The following is a 24,864-nucleotide window of genomic DNA, read 5'->3' as shown; positions in this document are numbered from 1 at the left end:
TCCAATACTATCATCAACAAATAAATTAACTATTCCATGCAAGAAATATTTCTAACAACTACTGAAACTGGCAAAACACAGTCAATACTATGAGGATTCTAAAATGACTAAAGAAAGGCAAAACTATGAAGAACTAACCATTCCCTCAGAGCACAGCTACTGAATTAAATGTGTTGTACTAGGTATAAAGCCATGTACACTGCTCAGTTCCATTCACAGGTCCACAAACCAAGGTAAACAAAGTAGTTACGATACACTCATTACCATTTTAGTATTTATACCGGCTAATTACTATTCCTTGTAACATTTTCAAGGTATCATGCTATCAAACCTTAGGCTTATAAAAATAACAGAGAGATTAAAAATAACTTGCCTGAGATCACAAACCCAGTTAGTAATAATTAGGCTTTGAAATATGGAGTCTTACCTGTTATACTACTACCACTTCACAGAGATTATTAAAAGAAAGTTCCAGAGTTCGGTAAAAGCTGAAAACAATTTTATTTGCTTTTAAAGTACTTTATGTGTTTAGCAAGTTTCAACAAAATTCAAGTATCAAAAAACAAAATTAAAAATTTTCTACCTTAACAGCTGCTCCTCTGTCTTCGAAATGAACAAATGCATAATCTTTCAACTTCTTCACTCTTTCAAGTTTTCCGAATTCAGAAAACGACTTTTCCAGTATTTCTTCTGTCACTGTAGTAGCCAAGTTTCTCACAAATAAAACTTTCACCTAATATAACAAATATACAAATTGGCATTGGCTACTTAATTTTAGCTGAAGTCCTATATTAAAGTATTTCTTCTTATCTTCATGGCATAGGCTTTTCTTCTCTAAAACATTAAGTATTAAAAGTGCTGTGATCTGGTAACTGACTATACTGCTGAACTGAATAAATAAGCATTTTCAGAACTCTAATGGAAAACTGATGAATTCATAAAAGTGCTAACAAAAGATCAAGATAAAAAAATTAATTACATGGGACTGAGCAAACTGATGAGCAATGATTATAATTTCTGTGACTTTCTGTTTGAATAAAAAAAAAAATCCCACAAGGACTCAGAGGCAGAAAATATACAAATCAATTTTCACTGCAAAGTAAAGGAGCTGTTACAGTGGAGGATTCCTGGACTGAATGTCAATATTATGACATAGTATGAGTGTGTTTCGTGTTTGGTGATTGCAATCATTGCTGCTTTTGTTGTGGTCATCCATTTACAATGCTTGGTGTCAGTTTATTTATCTCTTGTAAAAATAAAATACAGTGTGTGTGTGTAAAAAAAAAAAAGTATATTGTAACTTGGATGCTAATGATACTGTGCTACTGTATTTCTGTACACTATTTTTAGTAAGATAAATGGTATACAGATTAATGCTAAAAAAAGTATACAAAACTGTTCAAAAATATGGTATTGTAAATCTACTAAAATGTTAACATTATAAAGAAAATAAATGGCAATTTATGGAAGTGTTAAAAAAAAAGTGCTGTGATACAGACGTGAAGAACAGACTTGTGGTTGCCAAGGGCTGGGGACGGGGGGCGGGGCGGGGGGAGGGATGGACTGGGAGTTTGGGGTCGGTGGATGCAAACTATTATATTTAGAATGGATAAACAAGGTCCTACTGTATAGCACAGGGAACTATATTCAATATCCTGTGATAAACCATAATACAAAAGAATATTCAAAAAATTGTATATATGTGTATAACCGAGTCACTCTGCTGTACAGCAGACTGGCAAAACATTGTAAATCAACTATACTTCAATTAAAAAAAAAAGTGCTATGATAGAAAGTATGAAAAGTACCAAGAAAATGATTCTGTTAGTTACCAATTTATATAAATTATCAGTTCCTTCTCCTGCCATGTCGTTAAAAGTAACTAATACTGTGAACAGGACCTTCAAGGAACCAAAATATATTTATTACTACGTTAATTTACAAATTTAATATGGTCCCTAAGACCCCCTAAAACAACAAATTTTTGTTTTTACCCCCCAGAACTGGATGTGTTGATTCTAAAGTTCATATGAAAAAATAAACAAGCAGGAAGAGCCAGGAAAAAAATAAGAACAAAATTTAGAGACTAGCCCTACTAGACATGACAAACTCTATCAATTCAATGTTTAAATCATTTAATCAGTGTAGTGTTAATCTGAATAAAGATGAAAATTGGATCCATACCTCACACTATACACCAGGATAAAGTCCAAATAGATAAAAAATTTTAAAGGGGGGGGATGTTGAAAGCATTAGAAGAAAATAAAGGCAATTCCTTTATGTAACACTGACCTTGGAGAAGGCTTTGTGACTTAAAATCTATAAACGACGAAGGACTGAAAAATTCCACTACTGAAAAGAAATGACTTCTACACAGTAGAAAAATACCATAAGCAAAGTCAAAAAACAACTTATATCACAGAGTTAATCTCTTTCATACCAGATCTCCAGAAAATAAGAAAAAGATCAACAGAAAAACAAAATGAATGGAAAGATAGGCAAAATTCATGAATACATGGTTCATACAAAGAAACACAAATGGTCCTTAAATGTATAAAAAACATAAACTCACGCATGCATAGTAAAGAGAAGCAAATCATAACAGCTTTGAGGTACCATTTGTTATGAGATTTGGCAAAACCCAGAAGTTTGGTCCTATCCTCTTTTGACAAGGATGAGGAACATCAGCCTGTTGTATTCTGCTGGTGGGGAGCAGAATACAAGTACACCTCCTACAGAGAATATGGTCAGTATCTTAATAATTACAGATGCATTTACCCTTTGGCCCACAATTCTACCCTCAAGAATCTATCCTACAGACATATTTGCACTTGAATTAACTGAAACAATATAAGCTTACTCACTGGAGTACTGTAATAACAAAAGATTAGAAACATCCAATGCCCAGCTGGTTGAATATACTATGGTATATGGTACATCTACAAAATGGAAAATTGTGTAGTCAAAAAATTAAGAAGAGCTCTAAGAGCTACTTTGAAAAAAATGCGAGGATACACTGTTGCTAAGATTTTTTTCCCCATTTTTATACCTCCAAATACGGATCCAATTTACAGTCAATGTGACAGATAAGCACTTGTCATAGTTTAATTGGCAGCATTTTATAATTTCTTAGTGGTACATAAAATAACGGTATATTTCCTTAGAGCTGAAATATATGAGATGAGATGAAATATGACAGTGAATAAAGCAAACACAGATCATTAATACAGCTACCAGTAACTGTTTGTGTAAAAAGTAGGGAAGGAAAGAATATATACTAATATTTGCCTGTGTTTGTCCAAGGAAGCACTAAAAGGACAAACCAGAGACCATTAACACTGGATGTCTACAAGGGACAAGGAGGACATGGTAGATGGGGCTAGAGGTGGAAGTAGGACTTCCTACTTAGGATTTAGGATGAATTTCTATGTATAATTTTGATTTGTGAACTAAGGAAATACATTACTCATTCAAAAAAAAAAAAAATGAACACACCTACCGAACAAAGTCGCCTCAGATAAACGGCTATCTGAGTAAAAAGGATTTTGGGAGAAGACATTAATTCAAGGGAGGAAAGTTTTCCACCTCTATCATTACACCCTTTGTCTTTCTCAATGTTGTCATACTGAAGTCTGATTTCTACATTAGACAGGCCTCCAATTGGTTTATTTACCTTTTTTTTTAAAACTTAACATGGACCTTTTATTCTTTTCTGAGATGAAACCAAAGCATCCTATATAAAAATTACTAGTTGAAACTGTGTTTAAAACATTCAGTAGGAAAAAGGTCCCTTTAAGAAAGATATATTTATGTACACCTGAAACTAACATAACACTGTAAATCAAACTATAATCCAATATTAAAATTAAAATAAAAGAAAGATACATTTAGGCTCTTTGGTTCTGGTTGATTATAAAAATGACCCAACTTGGCAAAAAAATCTTCAATGAATGATAACACTGATACAGTGAATCAACAGCAGAAGCTTTACACTATTGGGTATACTCCCCCTTGCCCAACCCTGGAACAGAAAACAATAAAGGAGCATTATTCAATCAAGTTTATTCAAATCGGTATTGTTCAAGTTTATAGAGGCTTCCTTTTCATTCTGAAACTTGTTTTTGATCCAGGAAGAATAGTTACTAGAATAAAATCATGAGGTTTTTCTAATCTTATAAAAAGATTTAAGATGAATTTCAATCTGAAAGGTTACCAGAGGTATGTGAAAAGGGGTCGAATAAGCAAATTACTAGCTACACTTTAGATATTCTGGGGGATGTTATTCCCCTCTCAATCTGTAAGTTATTTTTAAAATGTTTTTATACGAAATGCAATACAGGCTACAGTTTCCACAAGGTAGATTCAAAGTTGTAAGAGATCTTGTAAAGAGATTTATCCAACTCCAATAAAACAGATGACATCCAAATTCAGTAAGTTTGCTCAAAGTCACAATTGTGACTTTGTGAAGAAACAAGTGGAATTAAAATCAAGCTAGTAATAAATAAAAATAAAAAATCAGGGCTCTTTAGATTCCCAGTTCCTTTCCTTGACACCTATCTACTCACAGAATATGAGAAAAAGAGTGAGTGACACATCTGAGTCTCTCCAGTTCATTCTCAATGAATCTTCCTTGCTTAATCCAAAAATGCTTTTGCTTACAAAAACTTTTACCATGCTAGTATAAACCAGGGCTCTCCTCCAAACTAATCAAGAGTGAGGACTGTCTCCTCAGAATCTGGAATAAAAAGCTTGAGGAAAAGACTTCTCAGTCCAGAATAATCCAACCACTCATTTATCACCATCCATAGAGTTGCTGCCTCCGAAAAGGAAAGAGACATACACCAAAATACTCGAAAACTCACTAAAAGCAGCAGAGATGCAACTTCAGATGTGTCCCTTCAACCCCAGGAGTCTCCCAGAGGAAAGTCTAAGAACCAGAACCCTTGGAACCATCCTTTACCAGGCAGAGATCCTGGCAACGCAAGTACAGGACTTAGGAGGAAAGTGAGGGCCCGCTACAGGACTTGTCATGCATACTTTGCCACTACGGTGTAACAGGAAACGTGATAACCCTTTGCCCGTCTTCATGGAGACAATACTCTAAGGGAGCTTGATCATTAAAAAAGAAAAGCTTTAAAAAAAGAAAAACGGGGCTTCCCTGGTGGCGCAGTGTTTGAGAGTCCGCCTGCCGATGCAGGGGACACGGGTTCGTGCCCCGGTCCAGGAAGATCCCACATGCTGCGGAGCGGCTGGGCCCGTGAGCCATGGCCGCTGAGCCTGCGCGTCCGGAGCCTGTGCTCCGCAACGGGAGAGGCCACAACAACACAACAATGAGAGGCCCGCGTACCGCAAAAAAAAAAAAAAAAAAGAAAAAAGAGAAGAAAAGCTTTAAAAAAAGAAACATGGGGCTTCCCTGGTAGCGCAGTGGTTGAGAATCTGCCTGCTAATGCGAGGGACACGGGTTCGAGCCCTGGTCTGGGAGGATCCCACGTGCCGCAGAGCAACTAGGCCCGTGAGCCACAACTACTGAGCCTGTGCGTCTGGAGTCCGTGCTCCACAACAAGAGAGGCTGCGATAGTGAGAGACCCGCGCACCGCGATGAAGAGTGGCCCCCGCTTGCCACAACTGGAGAAAGCCCTCGCACAGAAATGAACACCCAACACAGCCATAAATAAATAAATAATAAATAAAAAAAATTAAAAATGAAGGCAGTTTAAAAAGAAAAAGGAAAGTAAACTATAAATCTCAATAAAATATAATTCATGGCCATGTAATAAAAGTCACAGTATGGTCAATGAAGATTATAACTCATAATCACCAGAACATTACTTCTCTCTTTATTCAGTAAGACCTTGTCTTTTTTCTTTTCTTAACTTTTTTACCTTTGTATCTCTCATAGTGCCTAGCACTAAACACTTAATTGAAGGGATTTCATTTCAGTTCCTTTTACACATTTAATCTGCAGAAAAAGGAATGGTTAATGGAAATTGCTGGATACCAAGACAGACTGTTAAATTTGGTGTCTAAATAGTTAAGATCAAGGGCTACAATTTGTATTTACTGTAAAATTTGAAATATTCGAGCATTATTCTGAGTACAAAATTTAAATGACAACCGCACCCCCAACCCAAGCAATTGCATTTACCTTAGCCATGACTTCTGGATCTGGTTCTTCCACAGGGTCAGCCCATTCAACCGTAACTACATTTCCCCATACTTTTACTTTTCCACTCATCAGCCGGCGTCTGGCTTGTGCTGCTGACTTGTGATCCTCATACTCAAGGAAGCAGAACCCCCGATTCTTCTTTTTGTCATCGGGTTGATGATAGAGAATAACGTCCACCAAACCCTCTGTTAAACCAACAGCCAGATATATAAGCCAAAAGCATCCACCACACATTTAGCGATTAGGCAGACCTAAATCCACTTGCCGAAGAGCAAAACATAACTGAAGAAGCCTCAAAATGATTTGCTAATTACCTAGTAGACAATTAAATCAGCGTTATTAGATATGGAGCTAGGGATAGTATTTTATGTTCCCTTTTAATTTTAGGGATCCTGAAGGTACAGCCATAAACAAGTCCAACTACTGTATTCTGACATACAAGAATGTTTTAGAGTGTTTGACATAACGTGAGCTTAAAATTTATGAAAATACTACCAAGGAACTTAAAAACAAAATTATAATATAAATCCAAGAGAACATTCAACAACTAATCATGACCAAAAATCATCCTTGAATCTAACTTTTTAAAAGTTACTATTTTTACCAAGAATAAAAGTAATTGCTTAAAACCAGTGTACCTCTGGTCTTAGTCCTGTACCCTCATCTTTCCATATATGTTCTTTCTAGGTGGTCCCTACTTTTAAATACCATCCATATCCTTAAGAGTGCTTAGATTTTACTCCCAGCAGCAAGATCCAGAATGTGATTTGGATGTGGGAGAGCTGAAGTGAAGGACCAGAGATGAGGCAGTCATAAACTAGGAGGTTACAGCACTGGATGGTTCATCCACATAGATGTTAAAAGTACTAACAATAAGTCAATTTCGGGCAGAAGAGAAAGACTGTGAACCAGAAAAAATCTTCAATTAATGCAAGACTGAAACCAGAAGAGCAACAGGTGACAGTTTGAAGGAGGGAGAAAGGATTGTTTATCTGTAGTATATGTCTGGATGACAAAAATGTAAAGAAATAATGGTTTTTATATGGGATGGAGAAGTAATCGTCTAAAAGTGTTTTTTTAAATGCAGCTAGCATTAGTGGATCTCCATTAGCATTTAAAACAATGAAATGGAATAGGAAATGTAAGACTAAATCATATGCAGTAAGCGAAAATATAATTTTGTTAAATTTTGTTTCAGTTATATATAAGTGTATATAAATCTGTGATATAAAATGTTCTTTTCAATCACTTCCATGAATTTAAAATTGGAAATTTGGAAAAATCTGATCTAGACAACGTAAGAGGAAGAAGGAGGATTAAGAACTCTCATCCCCTTAGCCCTAAAGCACATTGAATGTCAAGGGGGAAAAAAGCCTTCCTTCACTTGAGCTATAGGGCAAAGACTGTGTCAAAAGCTAGGGTTCAATTAAGGCAAAGTAAAGAGGACATTCCAAGAAATTGAGGCTACGAGGGAAGCTGCTTAGTCCAAACCACTAAAAAGAAGAAGGAGGCAATTTAGACACTGAATAGACATGTGAATTCTTAGATTAAGATACACCTCGTTTTTTTGCACCTATAAATAGTACCACAGATTTCCCAAAACTAATTTCTAAATACATTTTTGTTTTACCTGTGACTTTACTGAATTCTTCCAGAATGTTTTCTTTAGTCTTATTCTTCGGAATTGATCCAACAAAAAGCCTGTTGTTTGCCACAGAAATGCACACTCCAAGGTGTTTACCAGGGCGAATTTCATAGCTGTCACACTGAAAGGAAGAAAAGAACCAGACACCCCACAACCACCCCAAACTCAGAACAACTGATCTCAAGCTAAAAAACTGAACAATTTAAGGTCAAATACTCCCTGCCTCATGAACTCACGGAGTTCCCTCATGCTTGCCGTAACATAAAATGTGTATTTTTAAACCTGTTACAGCCTCTCGTTTTAGTTTTAACCTTCACTGCTATTCACTTTATCTTTAAAAAGATCTGATCTCATATTTCAGTATTATCTATCTGAAGATTTTCTCCCAGAGAATTTCAGAAAAAATACCTGAGACTGATCATTCATCTGCCCTTGGAGATGAAATCAGATATAGATAAGCCACAGGCAAAATAACAATATATAAAGAATACCAGCTATGTTTAATCAATGTAAAGAAATTTAGAAGAATTTCACATTTTACATAAAACATAGAATTCCAACATCTGAAACTACATGTCGAACACAATACTTATAAAATTATATGAAATGATACGAATAAAAAATGTTTCATTTAAATGGCTATGGTGATGATTTCCTTGATAAACTTTAGCTTTTTAATGGCTTAACATTACTTACCTATTAGTTTACTAAAAGATATGTAATTTTTTAAAAAAATCATCCATATGTTGTCAGAAACAAGGAAATAAAGCTTTGAAACTTCTCGGTACTGAATAAACAAACTGGAAGGAAAAGTCCGTAATAAAAACGAAAATCTGGGTCACGCTACAAGTAAAACTAATTTTGAGGCAACTAATAAAACCAAAAGCCTTGGTGAAAGAGGTTACTATTCTAGAAGAACTAGAACTAGACTAAGTGAGGCCTTTAGCTGTCTGGCAAAAGAATATGCCAAGGAACAACGATATTGCTATTTTGGGTTACTGAGAGGGTTGTATCTTAACAGAATAGGAGTAAAGATATACTTAATTGGCATAACTGTTAATACTACTACTACTACTACTCTGGAATAAGTACAAAGGGTAAAAGGCCCTACACAAAGGAAATTACTAGATTGGTTATAAAACAGTAGAAAAAGAGAGAAAGATTAAAGACAGAGAGAACTGGAGGGCTTGGAAACAAAGAGATAGGAAAGAACAAGAATATACTTAGAAAATAAACTGTATGATTAGGCTATGACAAAAACAAAAGAGATTCATAGCCATTTCCTGAATTGTGTCCTAAAAGTCACTGTTGCCCAGTTATGTTCCCGAGAACCCAACCCAGACTTCATCACACTTTAAGAACCCTACCCTAAAGTTTAACAGCAAGAACTGACATTTTTGTCTAAGATCAAAAGAGAGACCTGCAGAAGCCAAATATTCAATGAAACTTTAGATACTAATCACTCTAATAAATAACTTCTTAGAATTACGGGAGACTTTCTCTAACACCTTATTTCTTGGGTACTTTCATTTCTTTTTTACTTTTATAATCAGAAAAAAATAGCCAATGGTCACATACCAACTCAGTCAATATAAAAACTCTCAAAGCAAAAACTAAAGAAAGTGAAACAATGTTAACTGCAAATGTTTTTAATTGAGGTATTTCTCTCAAATGACTTGCTAGACAGTGGGCATTTGCTTATCACATACCAGTTTAACAGCTTCCTGTGCAGCTTCCTTTCCACAGAAGGTGATAAATGCATACCCTCTGTTCTGACCAGACAGTGGATCCATCATAAGACGTAGATCCCAAATGGGACCAGCCTTTTCAAAAAGGGGCACCAACTCATCCTCATATAAATCTCTCGGTATTTTACCTACAAAGACCTGAAATAAAACCTCTGTGTTAGAATCCCAATGTAAGCATTTGATTTTAGAGCCACAAAGCCCAGTTGCCTTTTTTTTAAGGGGTGGGGACAGAAAGATGGTTAAGGAAAAATGGGGACAATTTGAATCTTGCAAAGCTAACCTTAGTTTTTATTATAATGACTTTCAAGGCATCAACAAAGAACAATATTCTATATTGAAAAATGGAAAATGATTAATAAAAGTGTGCAAAATTTGTAGTAACTCTAAATTCTGAATTTTTATAATTTGTTTTTTTCTCACAAAAAACAGAAAGGCATGTATAAATCTTCATGGAAATACCTCTGCATTTTTATAAAAACAATAATTGAACAAAAAGATTGATGAGGTCTTCCTCATATTTTCTCCTCAACTCCAAATTCTTTACTACTTAGAACTCCAGTGCTGGTACTTCCCTGTTGGTCCAGTGGTTAACACTCGGCCCTTCCAATGCAGGGGGCGCGGGTTCAATCCCTGGTCAGGGAACTAAGATCCCACATGCTGTGTGGCTTAAAAAAAAAAAACTCCAGTGCTTCAATCTATCCCTTTCTCTATCAGGATATTACATTTTAAGTAAGTATGAAAAAAATTTTCAACACTTGAAGATTTTGTGTGCTTAGTTAGAATTAAATAGTAAGTAGGATTAAGTTATATAAGAATGATAAATTAGAATCAAACAATCAGAAACCCTCTCAGTATTTAATATCAGACTACAATTTTCTTCAAATTTCCACCATGTCAGCAACATTGAAAATAATCTTTTATGTTAAAACATTTGCAATCCACACACAAAGTCTTAAAGAGTATATTAGTGTTTGCATGAGACGAATTTTTTAGTGAAACTCATCTACATCAGCATTTCATATTCTGAAATGACCTGATTAATGAAGTAATAATAACAGCAATCCAAAAGATGCCAATATTATTACTGGAGATTAAGTTTCTGGTATTAAGCTCTACTACAGTTGTGCTATCTTAAGACAATCCTTTTCAAAATAATCAGATTCACCTTCACTGCTACCTGGTAAAACTTGAGGTCTTCTTCTAAATCTCTAGCACAATTCTCACACGACAGCTATTCTCATTTGTCTACTTCCTTAAAGTCTCCAATCCCCGTTCACTAAACCTCATTCTAAGGAGATCACCTGAAAAGCCATTGGTTTCCTAACATTCTTTCCTCTCAGTCTTAAAAACCTTTCTCAACATCTATTTTCACTTCTTTCCTTTATACCTCAGAAATTTACCTCCTTTCCAAAAAAAGGTTAGCTCCTTAACCCTAATAAATAAGCCCATTTCTTCTCACTACCTTCTTCTGGAAATAATCGCAAATCTTCATCTCTTCAACTGTCCTATTTTGCTCAGTGCATTCTCTCCTTCCCAGTGGTTCCTCCGTCTTCAAACATGCCAAATCTCCCATAACAAAACAAAATACAAACAAAAAAACCCTTTTTTAGCCTGTATCTTTCCTTTCACTTTTAAATGCTTTGAACACATGGCCCATATCTGTTTTATTTCACTCATGCAGTTATTCTTTTCAACACATCTACTGTATGCTTAGTACTGTGCAGCTACGAGAAGTATAAATAAGACATCAGGCATCATCTGAGTGACATCCCTACAGAACCATCTTTCTAATAAAAGCTCACTCTGAAAAGTACTTGCATCTACGCTCTCTTTAACTCTCTAAAAATTGGCTGCTTCTTCTATCACTAAACTGTATGCCCTAACGTCACTAATGGACTTCTAAGGACCAAATTCAGAAGTCTTTCCTTCCTCAGTCTCATCATCCTTGCCTTCTCAACAAGCATTAACACTGGTGATGTTATCTTCTGAAAATTCTCTTCCCTTAAGCTTTCAGAATCCTCCACTAACCTGGTCTTAATCTTTAACTACTCCTCTATCCTTTCCATGGTGATTTGTCTATCCATCTAATAATAATCTGCATGTTTCCCAAAGTTATGGCCCTATTTCCCATAATTCACTGTATTTTCTTCACTCATAAGGATCATATCCATTCCCAAAGGCTACAACTCTACAGTCATCTCCCAATACATCCCATACATCCTGAGACCTAATTCTATATCTCCAACTACCTATTAAACATTTCCTCTGATAGTCCTGATCTTACCCCAAATCATCAGTAAGTTCAGCAACGCCAATTTCTGGTTTTCGATTATAAATGTATGTATAGATAAGAATGACTATGTATCAGAATATTAAAAGTTGTTATCAATGCATGAAAAAAAACTACTCTAATTTTATTCTCCTTATTATATTTTCTAAATATTTTACAATAAAGGTATAATATATTTATAACAAACGTTTCCTTTATCCGAAAATCAAAATGACTAAAACCCACCCTTGTCAGTTGGCTCCTCTGATTTTCCCCACATTTCTCTTGGTAGAACGTAATTTCTGCTCTCCCCCTCCACCCCAAGATGACTGAGGAAATAATACTCTCATAAAAACCTCAGATATTTTTAATCCCTCCCATCCCCATCCATATCCAATTTATTTTTTAAATATAAGCTGAAGTTGCTCCAATGTATAATGCTACCCTATACAGATAACTGGCTCCCTTCCTATTCAGAGAACTTGTCCAGACCTTTCACGAGACATGGACTCATAAGCCATGCATTTTTCTACATTCTAGAGATAAGAGTGAACACCAGACAGGTCTAGGCATTAATGAAGCTTATATTCTACTGACAAGAAAAATTTTTAAAGATAAACAATATGATTTCAGCAGATGTTAAAGGCTAAGTAAAATAAAAGCAAAGGGACTTCCCTGGTGGTGCAGTGGTTAAGAATCTGCCTGCCAATGCAGGGGACATGGGCTCGAGCCCTGGTCCGGGAAGATCCCACATGCCACAGAGCAACTAAGCCCGTGCACCACAACTACTGAGCCCGCATGCCACAACTATTGAAGCCCACGCGCCTTGGGCCCACGCTCCACTACAAGAGAAGCCACCGCAATGAGAAGCCTGCACACCGCAATGAAGAGTAGCCCCCACCCGCCAAAACTAGAGAAAGCCCACACACAGCAATGAAGACCCAACGCAGCCAAAAATAAATAAAATAAATTTATTTTTAAAAAATTAAAAAAATAAAAGCAAAGCAAAGGGGGACTTCCCTGATGGCCCAGTGGCTAAGACTCCATATTCCCAATGCAGGGGGCCCGGGTTCAATCCCTGGTCAGGGAACTAGATCTCACATGCATGTAGCAACTAAGAGTTTGCATGCCACAACTAAAAGATCCCACATGCCGCAACTAAAAAAAAAAAAAAAGTCCTGCGAGCCCCAACTAAGACCTGGCGCAGCCCAATAAACAAATAAATATTTTTTTTAAAAAAGCAAAGAAAAGGGATAAAGGAAGAAGAGGCTGTATTTTAATAGAAGGGCCTCCCTGAAAAGGTGAATTTGAACTGAGACCTAAGAGAGAAAATTAAGTAAAAAATCTGAGGAAAGAGCATTCCAAGGTGATGGAACAAGTACAAAAAGATGGGGAGTACAACTGACATTATCTGAAGAACAACAAATAGGTCAGTGATTAAAATAAAAGATCTGGGACTTCCCTGGTGGCGCACTGGGTAAGACTCTGCGCTCCCAATGCAGGGGGTCCAGGTTTGACCCCTGGTCAGGGAACTAGATCCCACATGCATGCCACAACTAAGAGTTTGCATGCCACACCTAAGGAGCCCACCAGCTGCAACTAAGACCTGGTGCAACCAAATAAATATTTATTTTAAAAAAATAAAATAAAATGTCCACACAGGAGACAGTGATGGGAAAGACAGAACAGGAGCCAGATTAAGTTAAACCATGGTTAGACGTTTGAGTTTTATTTCTTACGAAGACAGAGGATTTGAGCAGACAAATAACTAGGTATTACTTATGTTCTAAAAGGAATATTCTGGGGCCTCCCTGGTGGCGCAGTGGTTAAGAACTCGCCTGCTAATGCAGGGGACATGGGTTCGAGCCCTGGTCAGGGAAGATCCCACAAGCCGAGGAGCAACAAAGCCTGTGCACCACAACTACTGAGCCTGCGCTCTAGAGCCCACAAGCCACAACTACTGAAGCCCGCACACCTAGAGCCCGTGCTCCACAGCAAGAGAAGCCACCGCAATGAGAAGCCCACGCACTGCAACGAAGAGTAGCCCCCGTTCGCCACAACCAGAGAAAAGCCCACGCACAGCAACCAAGACCCAACGCAGCCAAAAATAAAATTAATTAATTTTAAAAAAAGAAAAAGAAAGAAAAGGAATATTCTGGCAGCTGGATAGAAAGTGGACTGTATGGAAAAACAGGCTGACCAGTCAGCTTAATACGGCAAGGGATGATGGTGGCTTGGTGTAGTAGGGTGATAGCTTAAAGGTAGGGAGAATTTGAGAAACAGTGAGTTTTTAGTTATGTGGGATTCAAACCTACATTTACCTTGAGCAAGTTTCTCAATCAGCGAGTCTCAAGATCCTTATCTGGGAATAACATCAGCAAGAGGGTTCAACTGCCATGTGAGCAGAGAGCCCACATCTTGATCCTCATTTTATTCCCAGCACTGAACACTGCCAGGGACACAACAGCTGCTCATCTTTGAATGAATATACAAATGAACATCTACCTCATACTATAACTTACACACTAGATTCCATCCTTTCTTTCTTACTCAAGGACACTTGGTCCGGCAACAATTTTATCATCAATTTCTCCCTTTATACATGGATCATTCCTATCAGCACATAGTATGTTATAATTTCTCCCTTAAAATTTAAATTAAAATAAAAAATAGGGGCTTCCCTGGTGGCGCAGTGGTTGAGAGTCCGCCTGCCGATGCAGGGGACACGGGTTCGTGCCCCGGTCCGGGAAGTTCCCACATGCCGCGGAGTGGCTGGGCCTGTGAGCCATGGCCGCTGAGCCTATGCGTCCGGAGCCTGCGCTCCGCAACAGGAGAGGCCACAACAGTGAGAGGCCCGCGTACCGCAAAAAAAATAAATAAATAAAAAATAAAGAATATACCTTGATTATAACACCTTCTAGCTATTGCCCCGTTTCTCTGCTACCCTTTGTAGCAAAATTGCTCAAAAGAGCCATATATACTTGCTGCCTCAAATTTCTCATCTCCTTAGTCTCTTGAATCTTCTGCAAATCTGGCTTTTACCACCATTCCAGTCAAAGTCATTAATGCCATCAATGCTGTCACAATCAAATGTCAATTCTTAGTCTTCATCTTACTTGGGAAGTTTGATATAATTAACCATTCTTCCTTCTGTGAAAACTTTCTTCACTTGACTTCTGGGACACCCCACTCCTGGTTTTTCTTACCTCATTGGCTCTTTCTTCTCAGTCCCCTTTGCTAGTTCCTCCTTGTCTCCCCAAACTCTAAATGTTGAAGGACTGCAGGAATCAGATCTCAGACCTTTTCTCTAGCTACACACACTTCCTTGGTGACACACCCAAACTCACGGTTTTAAAATACCATCTAGAGACTTCCCTGGTGGTCCAGTGGTTAAGAATCCGCCTTCCAATGCAGGGGATGCAGGCTCGATCCCTGGTCGGGGAACTAAGATTCCACATGCCGCAGGGCAACTAAGCCCATGCTGCAACTACTGAGCCCGCACGCTCTAGAGCCTGTGTGCCACAGCTAGAGAGCCTGCGTGCCAGAATTACAGAGCCCACACAGTCTGGCGCCTGCACGCCACAACTAGAGAGAAGCCTGCACGCCACAACTAAGACCCAAGGCAGCCAAAAATAAATAAATAAATATATATATATATATTTAAAAACCCATCTAGTTGCTTATGCCTCCCACATTTATAATCTCCAGCCAGAATTCTCCTATGAACTCCATGATATAAGCAACTGCTCACTCAACAGCTCCATCTGGATGTCTAAGAGACATCTAACTCATAACATGTCCAGAACTGAACTACTATCTTTCAATCCCGCTAATTTGCTCTTCTCTATAGCCTTCCTCATTTCAACAAATGGCAATTCCATCCTTCCAGCCGCTCAGGTCATGAGTCTTAAAGTCATCTTTGGTTCCTTTCTCTCATATCTCCATATCCAACTCATCAATAAATCCTGTTAGATATGCTTTCAAATTATCCAGAATCTGACCACTTCTCACTAGCTTCAGCCATATCACCCTACAACATTATCAACTCTATAAATCAGCATTAACAGGGCACAGCACTTTAAAAAAAAAAAAAAGCTACTGATAAAAGGTATCCTGAAACAAAAAATACACAAGAGTAATTGGTATTAATTCTGAAATGTATTTTTTGGTGTGGCTAGGTTCTCTGGCCACACTAGGCCTAGCCTGGTTTGAATATTTTTAAATTTGAGAATATCTGTATTTGAGTATTTTAAAACTGTTCTGGGAAGAAAATTTTGCTTTATATTGTTTCTATTAACATAATGCAGTTGTGCCTCATTATTACATCATCCACCATCCATATTTTCTCCCTACCCATTACAAATACAGGCAAAAGCAAAGAAAGCACATGCAGTGGCACTATGAAAATACAGTTGAGGGGCTTCCCTGGTGGCGCAGTGGTTAAGAATCCACCTCCCGATGCAGGAGACATGGGTTCGAGCCCTGGTCCAGGAAGATCCCACGTGCCGCGGAGCAACTAAGCCAGTGCGCCACAACTACTGAGCCTGCGCTCTAGATCCCGTGAGCCACGACTACTGAAGCCCGCGTGCCTAGAGCCCACGCTCCGCAACAAGAGAAGCCACCGCAATGAGAAGCCCACGCACCGCAACAAAGATTAGCCCCCGCTCACCCCAACTAGGGAAAGCCTGTGGGCAGCAACAAAGACCCAACGCAGCCAAAAATAAATTAAAAAAAAAAAATAGTTGAACACACCTAAGTGAGGAAGCTAAGTGTCAGATTATTATACTTCTTTCATAACACGTCTATATTTTTAGAACCATTCAGGTTTGCTTCATTAAGCATATCTAAAATGAAAAAAATCTGTATTTTCAGGAAAAGCAATTTAATGATTACCTTACAGAAAGAATTCGTAACAGCAAGCTCCTCATACTCTAAATTATCATTTGAATGTTAGAAGTCCAACTTATAGCTTTTCCATAAGAATACTGCTCTATTTTAAAAGAAACATCAGGGAATCCCCTGGTGGTCCAGTGGTTAGGACTCCATGCTTTTACTGCAGGGGGCATGGGTTTGATCCCTGGTTGGGGAACTAAGATCCCACATGCCCCGTGGCACGGCCAAAACAAAACAAAAAATTAAAAATATAAATAAATAAAAGAAACATCCACAAACCTATGGTTAACTAAGTGCCCAATATTATAATCACTGAGGTCCATGAAGAAACATGCCAAAAATACTGATTTGTTTGAGAAATAGGAGATGGTCTCATTTCAAGATCAATTTAACTTAGGACATTAAAAGAACTTAAAAAGGCTGAAGATAATTAGTATTCAAAAACTAAGATCACTCTTTTTAAAGTTTTTAAGCTCAATTTTTAATTAACTAAAATGTAACATAAATGTTTTCCTTTTATTAACTTGTTGAGCCATTCTGGCTCCATATGAGCTGTTCAGAGTAACCACTCAATCATGTGCAGGTTAATCCTCCCCCTCCAGGACCAACAGAATCTAGTGAATACCCTAACAACAGTTCTTCCTTTACTCACTAGGCATTAAGGCTTTGAAAGTTTTGGCTGTCTATTATCTATCCACTCATTACTTCAACAGTAATAGAGGAAGCCCTCTGAGACTCTGGAAGGAATCAACAGAAGTAACCAGACAGCTAAACAGTGTCTTTTTTTTTTTTGGGGGGGGGGAGCTGCATAGGGTCCTAGTTGTAGCACACGGGGAGTCTCCGTTGAGGGGTATGGGATCTTTCGTTGCGGCGCGGGCTCTTTGTTGTGGCACACAGGCTCCAGGGTACGTGGACTCTGTAGTCTGCGGCACTCGTGCTCTGTAGCTGAGGCGTGCAGGCTTAGCTGTCCCACTGCATGTGGGATCTTAGTTCTCCAAAAAGGGATCGAACCCGCGTCCCGTGCATTGGAAGGCGGATTCTTTAAGTCCCTCAACAGTGTCTTTTGATTATCTACTAGGGTTGTTCCCTTATCCAGCTCCTATTCACTATTTTGCAAACACAGCAGCTTTTCTTTATATGTAATTCAAGTCAGATGCTACAAAGTCATATACTTACAGGTCTGTTAAATACACTGGTTCTTTAACACTTCAACTAGCTAATACACCAAAGAGTTAGATCCCAATCTACCATTTCCTTTGAATTCCTCCACAGATCATCAGTGCTATGCTCTTTAAACAAGAGTTTATTACATAGACATGATCACCACAGAGATTACATTTGTCAATGGAAACAAATTAAAACAGTTTTACAATACCAGCTGAAGAATACAAAGATACTGTGACACATGGTAACTAGACTTATCATGGTAACCATTTTGAAACTACAGAAATATCAAATTACTGTGTTGTGCACCTGGAACTAACATAGTGTTGAAAGTCAACTGTACTTCAAAAACAAACTCATAGAAAAAGAGATTAATCTGTGGCTACCAGAGGCAGGGTTGAGGAGAGGATGAACTAGATGAAGGTAGTCAAAAGGTACAAAAGTACTAGGGGTACAATGTACAACATAATATAATTAGCACGGCTGTATGTTATATAAGAAAGTTGCTAAGAGAGTAAATCCTAAGACTTCTCATCACAAGGAAAAATCATTATTTTTTTCTATTTCTTTAATTTTATGAAATGATGGACACCCACTAAACTTAGTGTGGTCATCATTTCATGATGTATGTAAGTGAAACCATTATGCTGTACACCTTAAGTTTATATAGTGCTGTATGTCAAGTATTTCTCAATAAAACTGGAAGAAAAAGGAAAAAAAAGATACAAAGATACTATAACCAGACTAAGTCTGAGAGCCAAGGCACACACACACAAAAAAACGCATTTCAAAACTGATACTTATCAAAAAAAAAAAAAATTGATACTTAACATTCTTGTGTATTTCTCATCTCAAGGTCAATGCTTAGCAACTATGTCCATTAATGAGTACTCACTTATAGGGTTAATTTACAGTAGATTTTTATTTATTTATTTATGGCTGCATTGGGTCTTCGTTGCTGTGCTTGGGCTTTCTTTAGTTGTGGTGAGCAGGGGCTACTCTTCATTGCGGTGTGCGGGCTTATTGTGGTGGCTTCTCTTGTTGCGGAGCACGGGCTCTAGGCACGCGGGCTTCTGTAGTTGTGGCTCTTGGGCTCTAGAGTTGCTCCACGGCATGTGGAATCTTCCCGGACCAGGGCTTGAACCTGTGTCCCCTGCACTAGCAGGCAGATTCTTAACCAATGAACCACCAGGGAAGCCCTTTACAGTAGATTTTATCCAAAGATAAAACCTCATAGTCTTCTGATAGCTTAATTTTAATAATGTCAGTCTCATGTACTGACCCTAATTTCAACTTCCTCAGTCAAGAGCTAATAATAATTTTGGGAGACTTCCCTGGTGGTCCGGTAGTTAAGAATCCACCTTCCAATGCAGGGGACGTGGGTTAGATACCTGGTCGGGAAACTAAGATCTCACATGCTGTGGAGCAACTAAGCCCGCACGCCTCAACTAGAGAGCCCAAGTGCCGCAAACTACAGAGTCCACACACTCTGGAGCCCGCTCACCACAACTAGAGACAGAAAACCCGCATGCCACAACTAGAGAGAAGCCCGCACACTGCAACGAAGAGCCCGAGTGCCACAACGAAGACCCGACGCAGCCAAAAATGAAAATAAATTAATAAAATAAAACATTAAAAGAAAGAGCTAATAATAATTTTTAGTAACTGTAATGAACCATAAAAGAACAAAAACCCAAACCTTAGAGCATCAATATGACACCAATTAAAACCAATTATGTACCAAACCTATCATCAACCCAGTATGTTAAAAAATTTAATTTTCAAAACATATAGGCCAAATCTCATGAAATCTAAACTTAAGGGAGAAATCCAAACTTTTACACTGCACTCTTATTGCAACAAACTGCTTGACAAGAGTGGCTTAGGCTGGTGATCTCATATAGGGATTTTTGCTGCAACCATATCTGCTGTAGGTAATGATATCTAACATAGAGAAAAACGCACGTTTCTGCTAAAGAGAGAGTGCAATATAAGAGAATGTATACATATTTTACAATTAGCATACTATTTGTTTCTAATTGGATACTCAAAAGTTTACTCTATTAAATTGTTCAAATACTTCCAGTGAAATCTTAAAGTACTAGCAAACTCTTTCTTTATCTACATAAAGCAAAGATAAAACAAGTTTCCATTAAAGAGCTCATTAATGAAACCAATCTAATAAAAAAAGTTTATTTCTATAATTATGAGATAGATACAACCAACTAATTTTACACCAGGCTATATTCGACATTGTGAAGAACAGAACCATATGATACAATTTTTACTCCTAAGGATTTTATAATTAGTCAAAGAAACAAAACTAAGAAAATGTAGCAATAATTGATAAGGATATCACATGGTATACTACAGATAACTTTTTCAAAATGTATTCTCCTCTTGGAAGTGTTTCAAGCTGCCTCAAGAACAAGAAAAAGGGCAAAGCATCAATTCCATTTTTATTCATTTTGTATGAGGGCTTAAGGTAAGGGAAAAAAAAAATCCTGATGCCAGGAACAAAATTTAAAACCATTAGAAAAAAATACATATGGTGTAGGAGTCCCTGTAAGAAAGCTGAACTATATTTCCATACTGCTTAAAAATAAAATATAAATGTAGATTTTGTGTGTGTTTTTTTTTTGTTTTTTTTTTGCTGTACGCGGGCCTCTCACTGTTGTGGCCTCTCCCGTTGTGGAGCACAGGCTCCGGACGCACAGGCTCAGCGGCCATGGCTCACGGGCCCAGCCGCTCCGCGGCATGTGGGATCTTCCCGGACCGGGGCACGAACCCGTGTCCCCTGCATCGGCAGGCGGACTCTCAACCACTGCGCCACCAGGGAAGCCCTAAATGTAGATTTTAAAGGGTCACAACATAAATAGAACATTAAAGATAAAGGATGGTGGAGGGGAATTCATGAGAGGACAAAAGTGAGTGAAAGGCTAAAGATATCATTCACTTGTATATTGTTTCAATGACACTTTCTTCTGTAAGGAATGTAGATGGTTTAGAGTCCCAATCCCAACTCTATCAATAATTATATAGCATTAAGTAATTTTTTGAGACTCAAAACAAACATATGTAGCTGATACAGGTATCACAAAAAACAAAAATGCTTAGAGCCCTTTTAATAATGTTAAATATTAAGAAACAGAACATTAATTGTAATAACGTATAAAAGAAGTTCAGGGAACAAAGACCAATAACTGTAAACATTTACATACAGAGAACATCCTACATACAGAGAACATAATTAGAATTAGCTCTGATATACATCTAAAGTGTTATGTTAAATGGTGATGTCTTTATTTATCGATTCACAAACCAGAAATAATAATCTTTGCTTCTGTCTACCTGAAAAGTTAAGTTTCAGCTTTTAGAAGGGTGCCACTGACAACGTTTAAGTAAAGTTTTAAGATTTCTTAGAATTCTAATATAAGTAGGAGATACATAACAATACCACCTAAATATTTTAACTGACATCGTCACCTAAGGAAGCTACTGCCATCACTTTGTTTTAAAGAAAATCCTGTAAGATTATCATTTAACCTAGTTTAAATTTTAAGTTACGAAGTCTGGATTACAGTACTCAAAGAAAAAAAGCATAACCAATTATTTGTCAAATACTGTGTGCCTACTATACTCCTGGCACTACGCTAGGCACCAAACAGAAAAGGTCCGTGCAGTAACAGGGCTTACCTTCTGGCACACAGTTTTTTCCCTTTAAAGGATTAGAATAGGCTATAGCACAAAGGTATATGAAGAGACCTTCATGAAAACACAGATGGAGGACGGATTCCTTCTTTGTTCAAGTATAGACCAATGTGCTCAACCTTTTATCTGATTCTACATCCCTTCCCTTGTGCAACCCACTCCCTTCAATAAATCTCTCTGTGAACACTGAGTATCTTCTATGTGATGAAGGGGAGGGTCAAGGAGGGAGGACAAGCACCATTCAAAATTCCTGACATAAAACAGAATAAAGCAACTGTTTCTCCTTAATAACCTCACCCCAAGGACCTAAAATGGTGTTGTTAGTTGCATAGTTTTAGTAGCCAGTTCCAAAAACTCTACATTCCTTTACAAAGTGTTTGGGTATCTACCAGTCACATGATTATCCCTACTTATGATGGCAGCAAAATACAGATGGATATCCAAAAAAATAATAATAGCTCTTTGAAAAAAATCAATTTTTCCCCCATCATACAATAGGTAGAATTATTTACAAACTGGAAAGATTTCAGCGAAGAGCTGAAGAACACTTACTTCTGTTCCAATTCCAGGTTGCATGCCAGAGTACACACTGTCTGGTGGAGGACCACCATACTTCCTCTGTCCTGTGGTTACATCCAGGGTATAACCAGTCCTCTCAAGCAAGGCCTAAAGATAATTATACATAATTATTTATAGTTGAATATTAAATATCATACACACACAAATCAAAATATAAATCTTTTCCAAAAGGTACCCTAACATCTTAGGTTATGTATTTCAGTTAGGGGAAAAAAATCACGAAGTTCACGCTGGTTCCTCTCACACGTGTTGACCTTTACTTCTCCTTTCCATACATTTAATGGAAAGAGTTGCAGGCAAGTTAAGTCTCCAAGCACACATCACTTTTTTGTTATGAGAACAGAAAAAAGGGGAAAGGATTACTAAAACTTCGACATAAGCTGACCCCAGGCTACCTATTCATACTTATGTACCACAGTATTCCTCATTTTGCACCCCCTCTATGTCAACCAGATTTTTTCCTTATTTGCTCCCTTTACGTAGCATACTTACATCCAGTGACTCTTTTCAAATGAAATGTTCTCTATCCCCTTTCAAGAACATTGTGGAAAGGTTGTATTAATTCCAGTGAGGATGCTGGCATTAAAGGATATCAAAGTGATTTGAGAGTCCGTATCATACTGACAATAATAAATTCATAATACAACTAACAAAGTTCTCTATCCTTAAAAAAAGCAGAAGTCCTAGCTCTTTTATGCAACTTCTCTAATTTACTATTTCTCACATCATCCTACTCTTTCTACTGTACTCAAATAATTTAACCTTTATTTTGTTTAATCCTGTTGTTTTGTACTCCTACTATACCATAAACTCCATAAAAACCAGACCATTTCTCATACAGCACAGACTCAAAACATCTGGCAATTACCAAATGAATATACTCTCAGGTTTCAAAAAACAAACTATGTTTCCTGATTTCCAACCTTCCTCACAACATTATATTAGGTATTAAGAGGAATCATAGAAAAGAAGATAATGTCCTTGCCCTTAAGGGTTTGTATTCATATGAAAGGCCTACAGAACAAAGACACATGGAAAAAAAGAAATGGAATCTACCTAGAAAGGAGAATTTTACACTTCAGGTTTTTAAAATCACAGCATGTCAGAGCAGCAAGAGACTTCAGACATCACCAAGTTCAATAGTTTTCAAAAATATCTCTGGAGGAACCCCGGGATTCCAGTTACCTTAGACTCTCCATTCTTCTACCTTTGACTATTTTAACCACAGAAATACATGTAATATAGAATACACACAAAACATATTACATATTATACATTACTTGTATAATATGTAATATACACATATTACATATATAATATGCACCTTCTCAAAAGCAAATAGCCAGCTTTAGGGAAATCATACACATCTATCCAGTGAACAGCAATAAGTTTTTAAAAAACAACCATTACAGCAAATAGAGTTTTCATCTATTAGTTAAAAGATATAAGAATGGGATTGTGGGGCTTCCCTGGTGGCGCAGTGATTGAGAGTCCGCCTGCCGATGCAGGGGACACGGGTTCGTGCCCCGGTCCGGGAGGATCCCACATGCCGCAGAGCGGCTGGGCCCGTGAGCCATGGCCACTGAGCCTGCGCATCCGGAGCCTGTGCTCCACAACGGGAGAGGCCACAGCAGTGAGAGGCCCACATACCGCAAAAAAAAAAAAAAAAGAATGGGATTGTGCCATTTTACAGATGAGGGAAAAAAGGTACAAAGGAGCTTTATATAAGCTAGTTACATGATAAAAACTATATTTCTTGTCTAAAACGTAAAATTGGACAAACTTCAACATTAAATAAATTAACTATTTCAAACTCAAAAGTCTATCACTGCAGCAAAACATCAATAGCCATTTAATTCTTTTACTAAAAGCCCTATATTCACCTTTCAGTTTATCTAAAGACTAATAGTAATAATAATAATGGCTCATAGTTACACTGTTCTCGCTACATTCCAGGCATTACTCTAAGCACTTTGAGTATCTTAATTCCTTTAACCTTCACACTTCATGAGGTAGGTACTATTACTGTTCCCAGTTTACAAACAAAGAAACTGAAGTAAATAAAAACTGAGAAGGAGGAAAGCAGTTATTAAAACACCTCTTCAGGGCTTCCCTGATGGCGCAGTGGTTGAGAGTCCGCCTGCCGATGCAGGGGACACGGGTTGGTGCCCCAGTCCGGGAAGACCCCACATGCCGCGGAGCGGCTGGGCCCGTGAGCCATGGCTGCTGGGCCTGCGCATCCGGAGCCTGTACTCCGCAACGGGAGAGGCCACAGCAGGGAGAGGCCACAGCAGTGAGAGGCCTGCGTACCGGTAAAAAAAAAAACCAAAAAACCACCTCTTCAGCAAGAGAAAAGACACAAAATACTTGGAAAGAAACTGAAGAGACATGATTGAATCAATCTAAAAAACTATTATTGGAAGTATCAATAAATATGTCATTCATAGCCAAAAAAACAAGGAATAAGGGAGAGTATGTTTAGGAATTTTCACCAAACATACAATTAAATGTCTGCCCCTAAAATTCTTCTTATGTAATTTTCCCTAAATCATCTCATTTCCAAACACTAGTTTTTCTTTTTCTTTTTTTTTTTTACGTGCAGTAAAAACTGTTTCTAGGGCTTCCCTGGTGGCGCAGTGGTTGAGAGTCCGCCTGCTGATCCAGGGGACACGGGTTCGTGTCCCGGTCC

The 24,864-nt window shown here is 37.8% G+C and overlaps 1 protein-coding gene across 5 annotated transcripts in view; it reads right to left on the bottom strand.

The window, feature by feature from the left end:
* HNRNPR (heterogeneous nuclear ribonucleoprotein R) overlaps positions 1 to 24,864 on the bottom strand; it is a 35,349-nt gene that overhangs the window by 3,741 nt on the left and 6,744 nt on the right. For 3 of the 5 annotated variants that reach the window (XM_060141149.1, XM_060141151.1, XM_060141148.1), the window contains 5 exons: positions 22,149 to 22,262; positions 9,521 to 9,697; positions 7,798 to 7,932; positions 6,146 to 6,361; positions 584 to 733 (listed from right to left, as the gene is read on the bottom strand). In XM_060141149.1, coding sequence (XP_059997132.1) covers positions 584 to 733; positions 6,146 to 6,361; positions 7,798 to 7,932; positions 9,521 to 9,697; positions 22,149 to 22,262 — 792 coding nt within the window. Of the gene's footprint in view, positions 1 to 583; positions 734 to 6,145; positions 6,362 to 7,796; positions 7,933 to 9,520; positions 9,698 to 22,148; positions 22,263 to 24,864 lie in introns of all 5 variants that reach the window. The other 2 variants (XM_060141150.1, XM_060141153.1) reach the window with 1 other exon arrangement.

This window comes from Lagenorhynchus albirostris, chromosome 2 (assembly GCF_949774975.1).
Source record: "Lagenorhynchus albirostris chromosome 2, mLagAlb1.1, whole genome shotgun sequence".
Taxonomy (NCBI): domain Eukaryota; kingdom Metazoa; phylum Chordata; class Mammalia; order Artiodactyla; family Delphinidae; genus Lagenorhynchus; species Lagenorhynchus albirostris.
The sequence above is the reverse complement of the archived record's forward strand: the minus strand, read 5'-3'. Positions and strand labels throughout refer to the sequence as shown.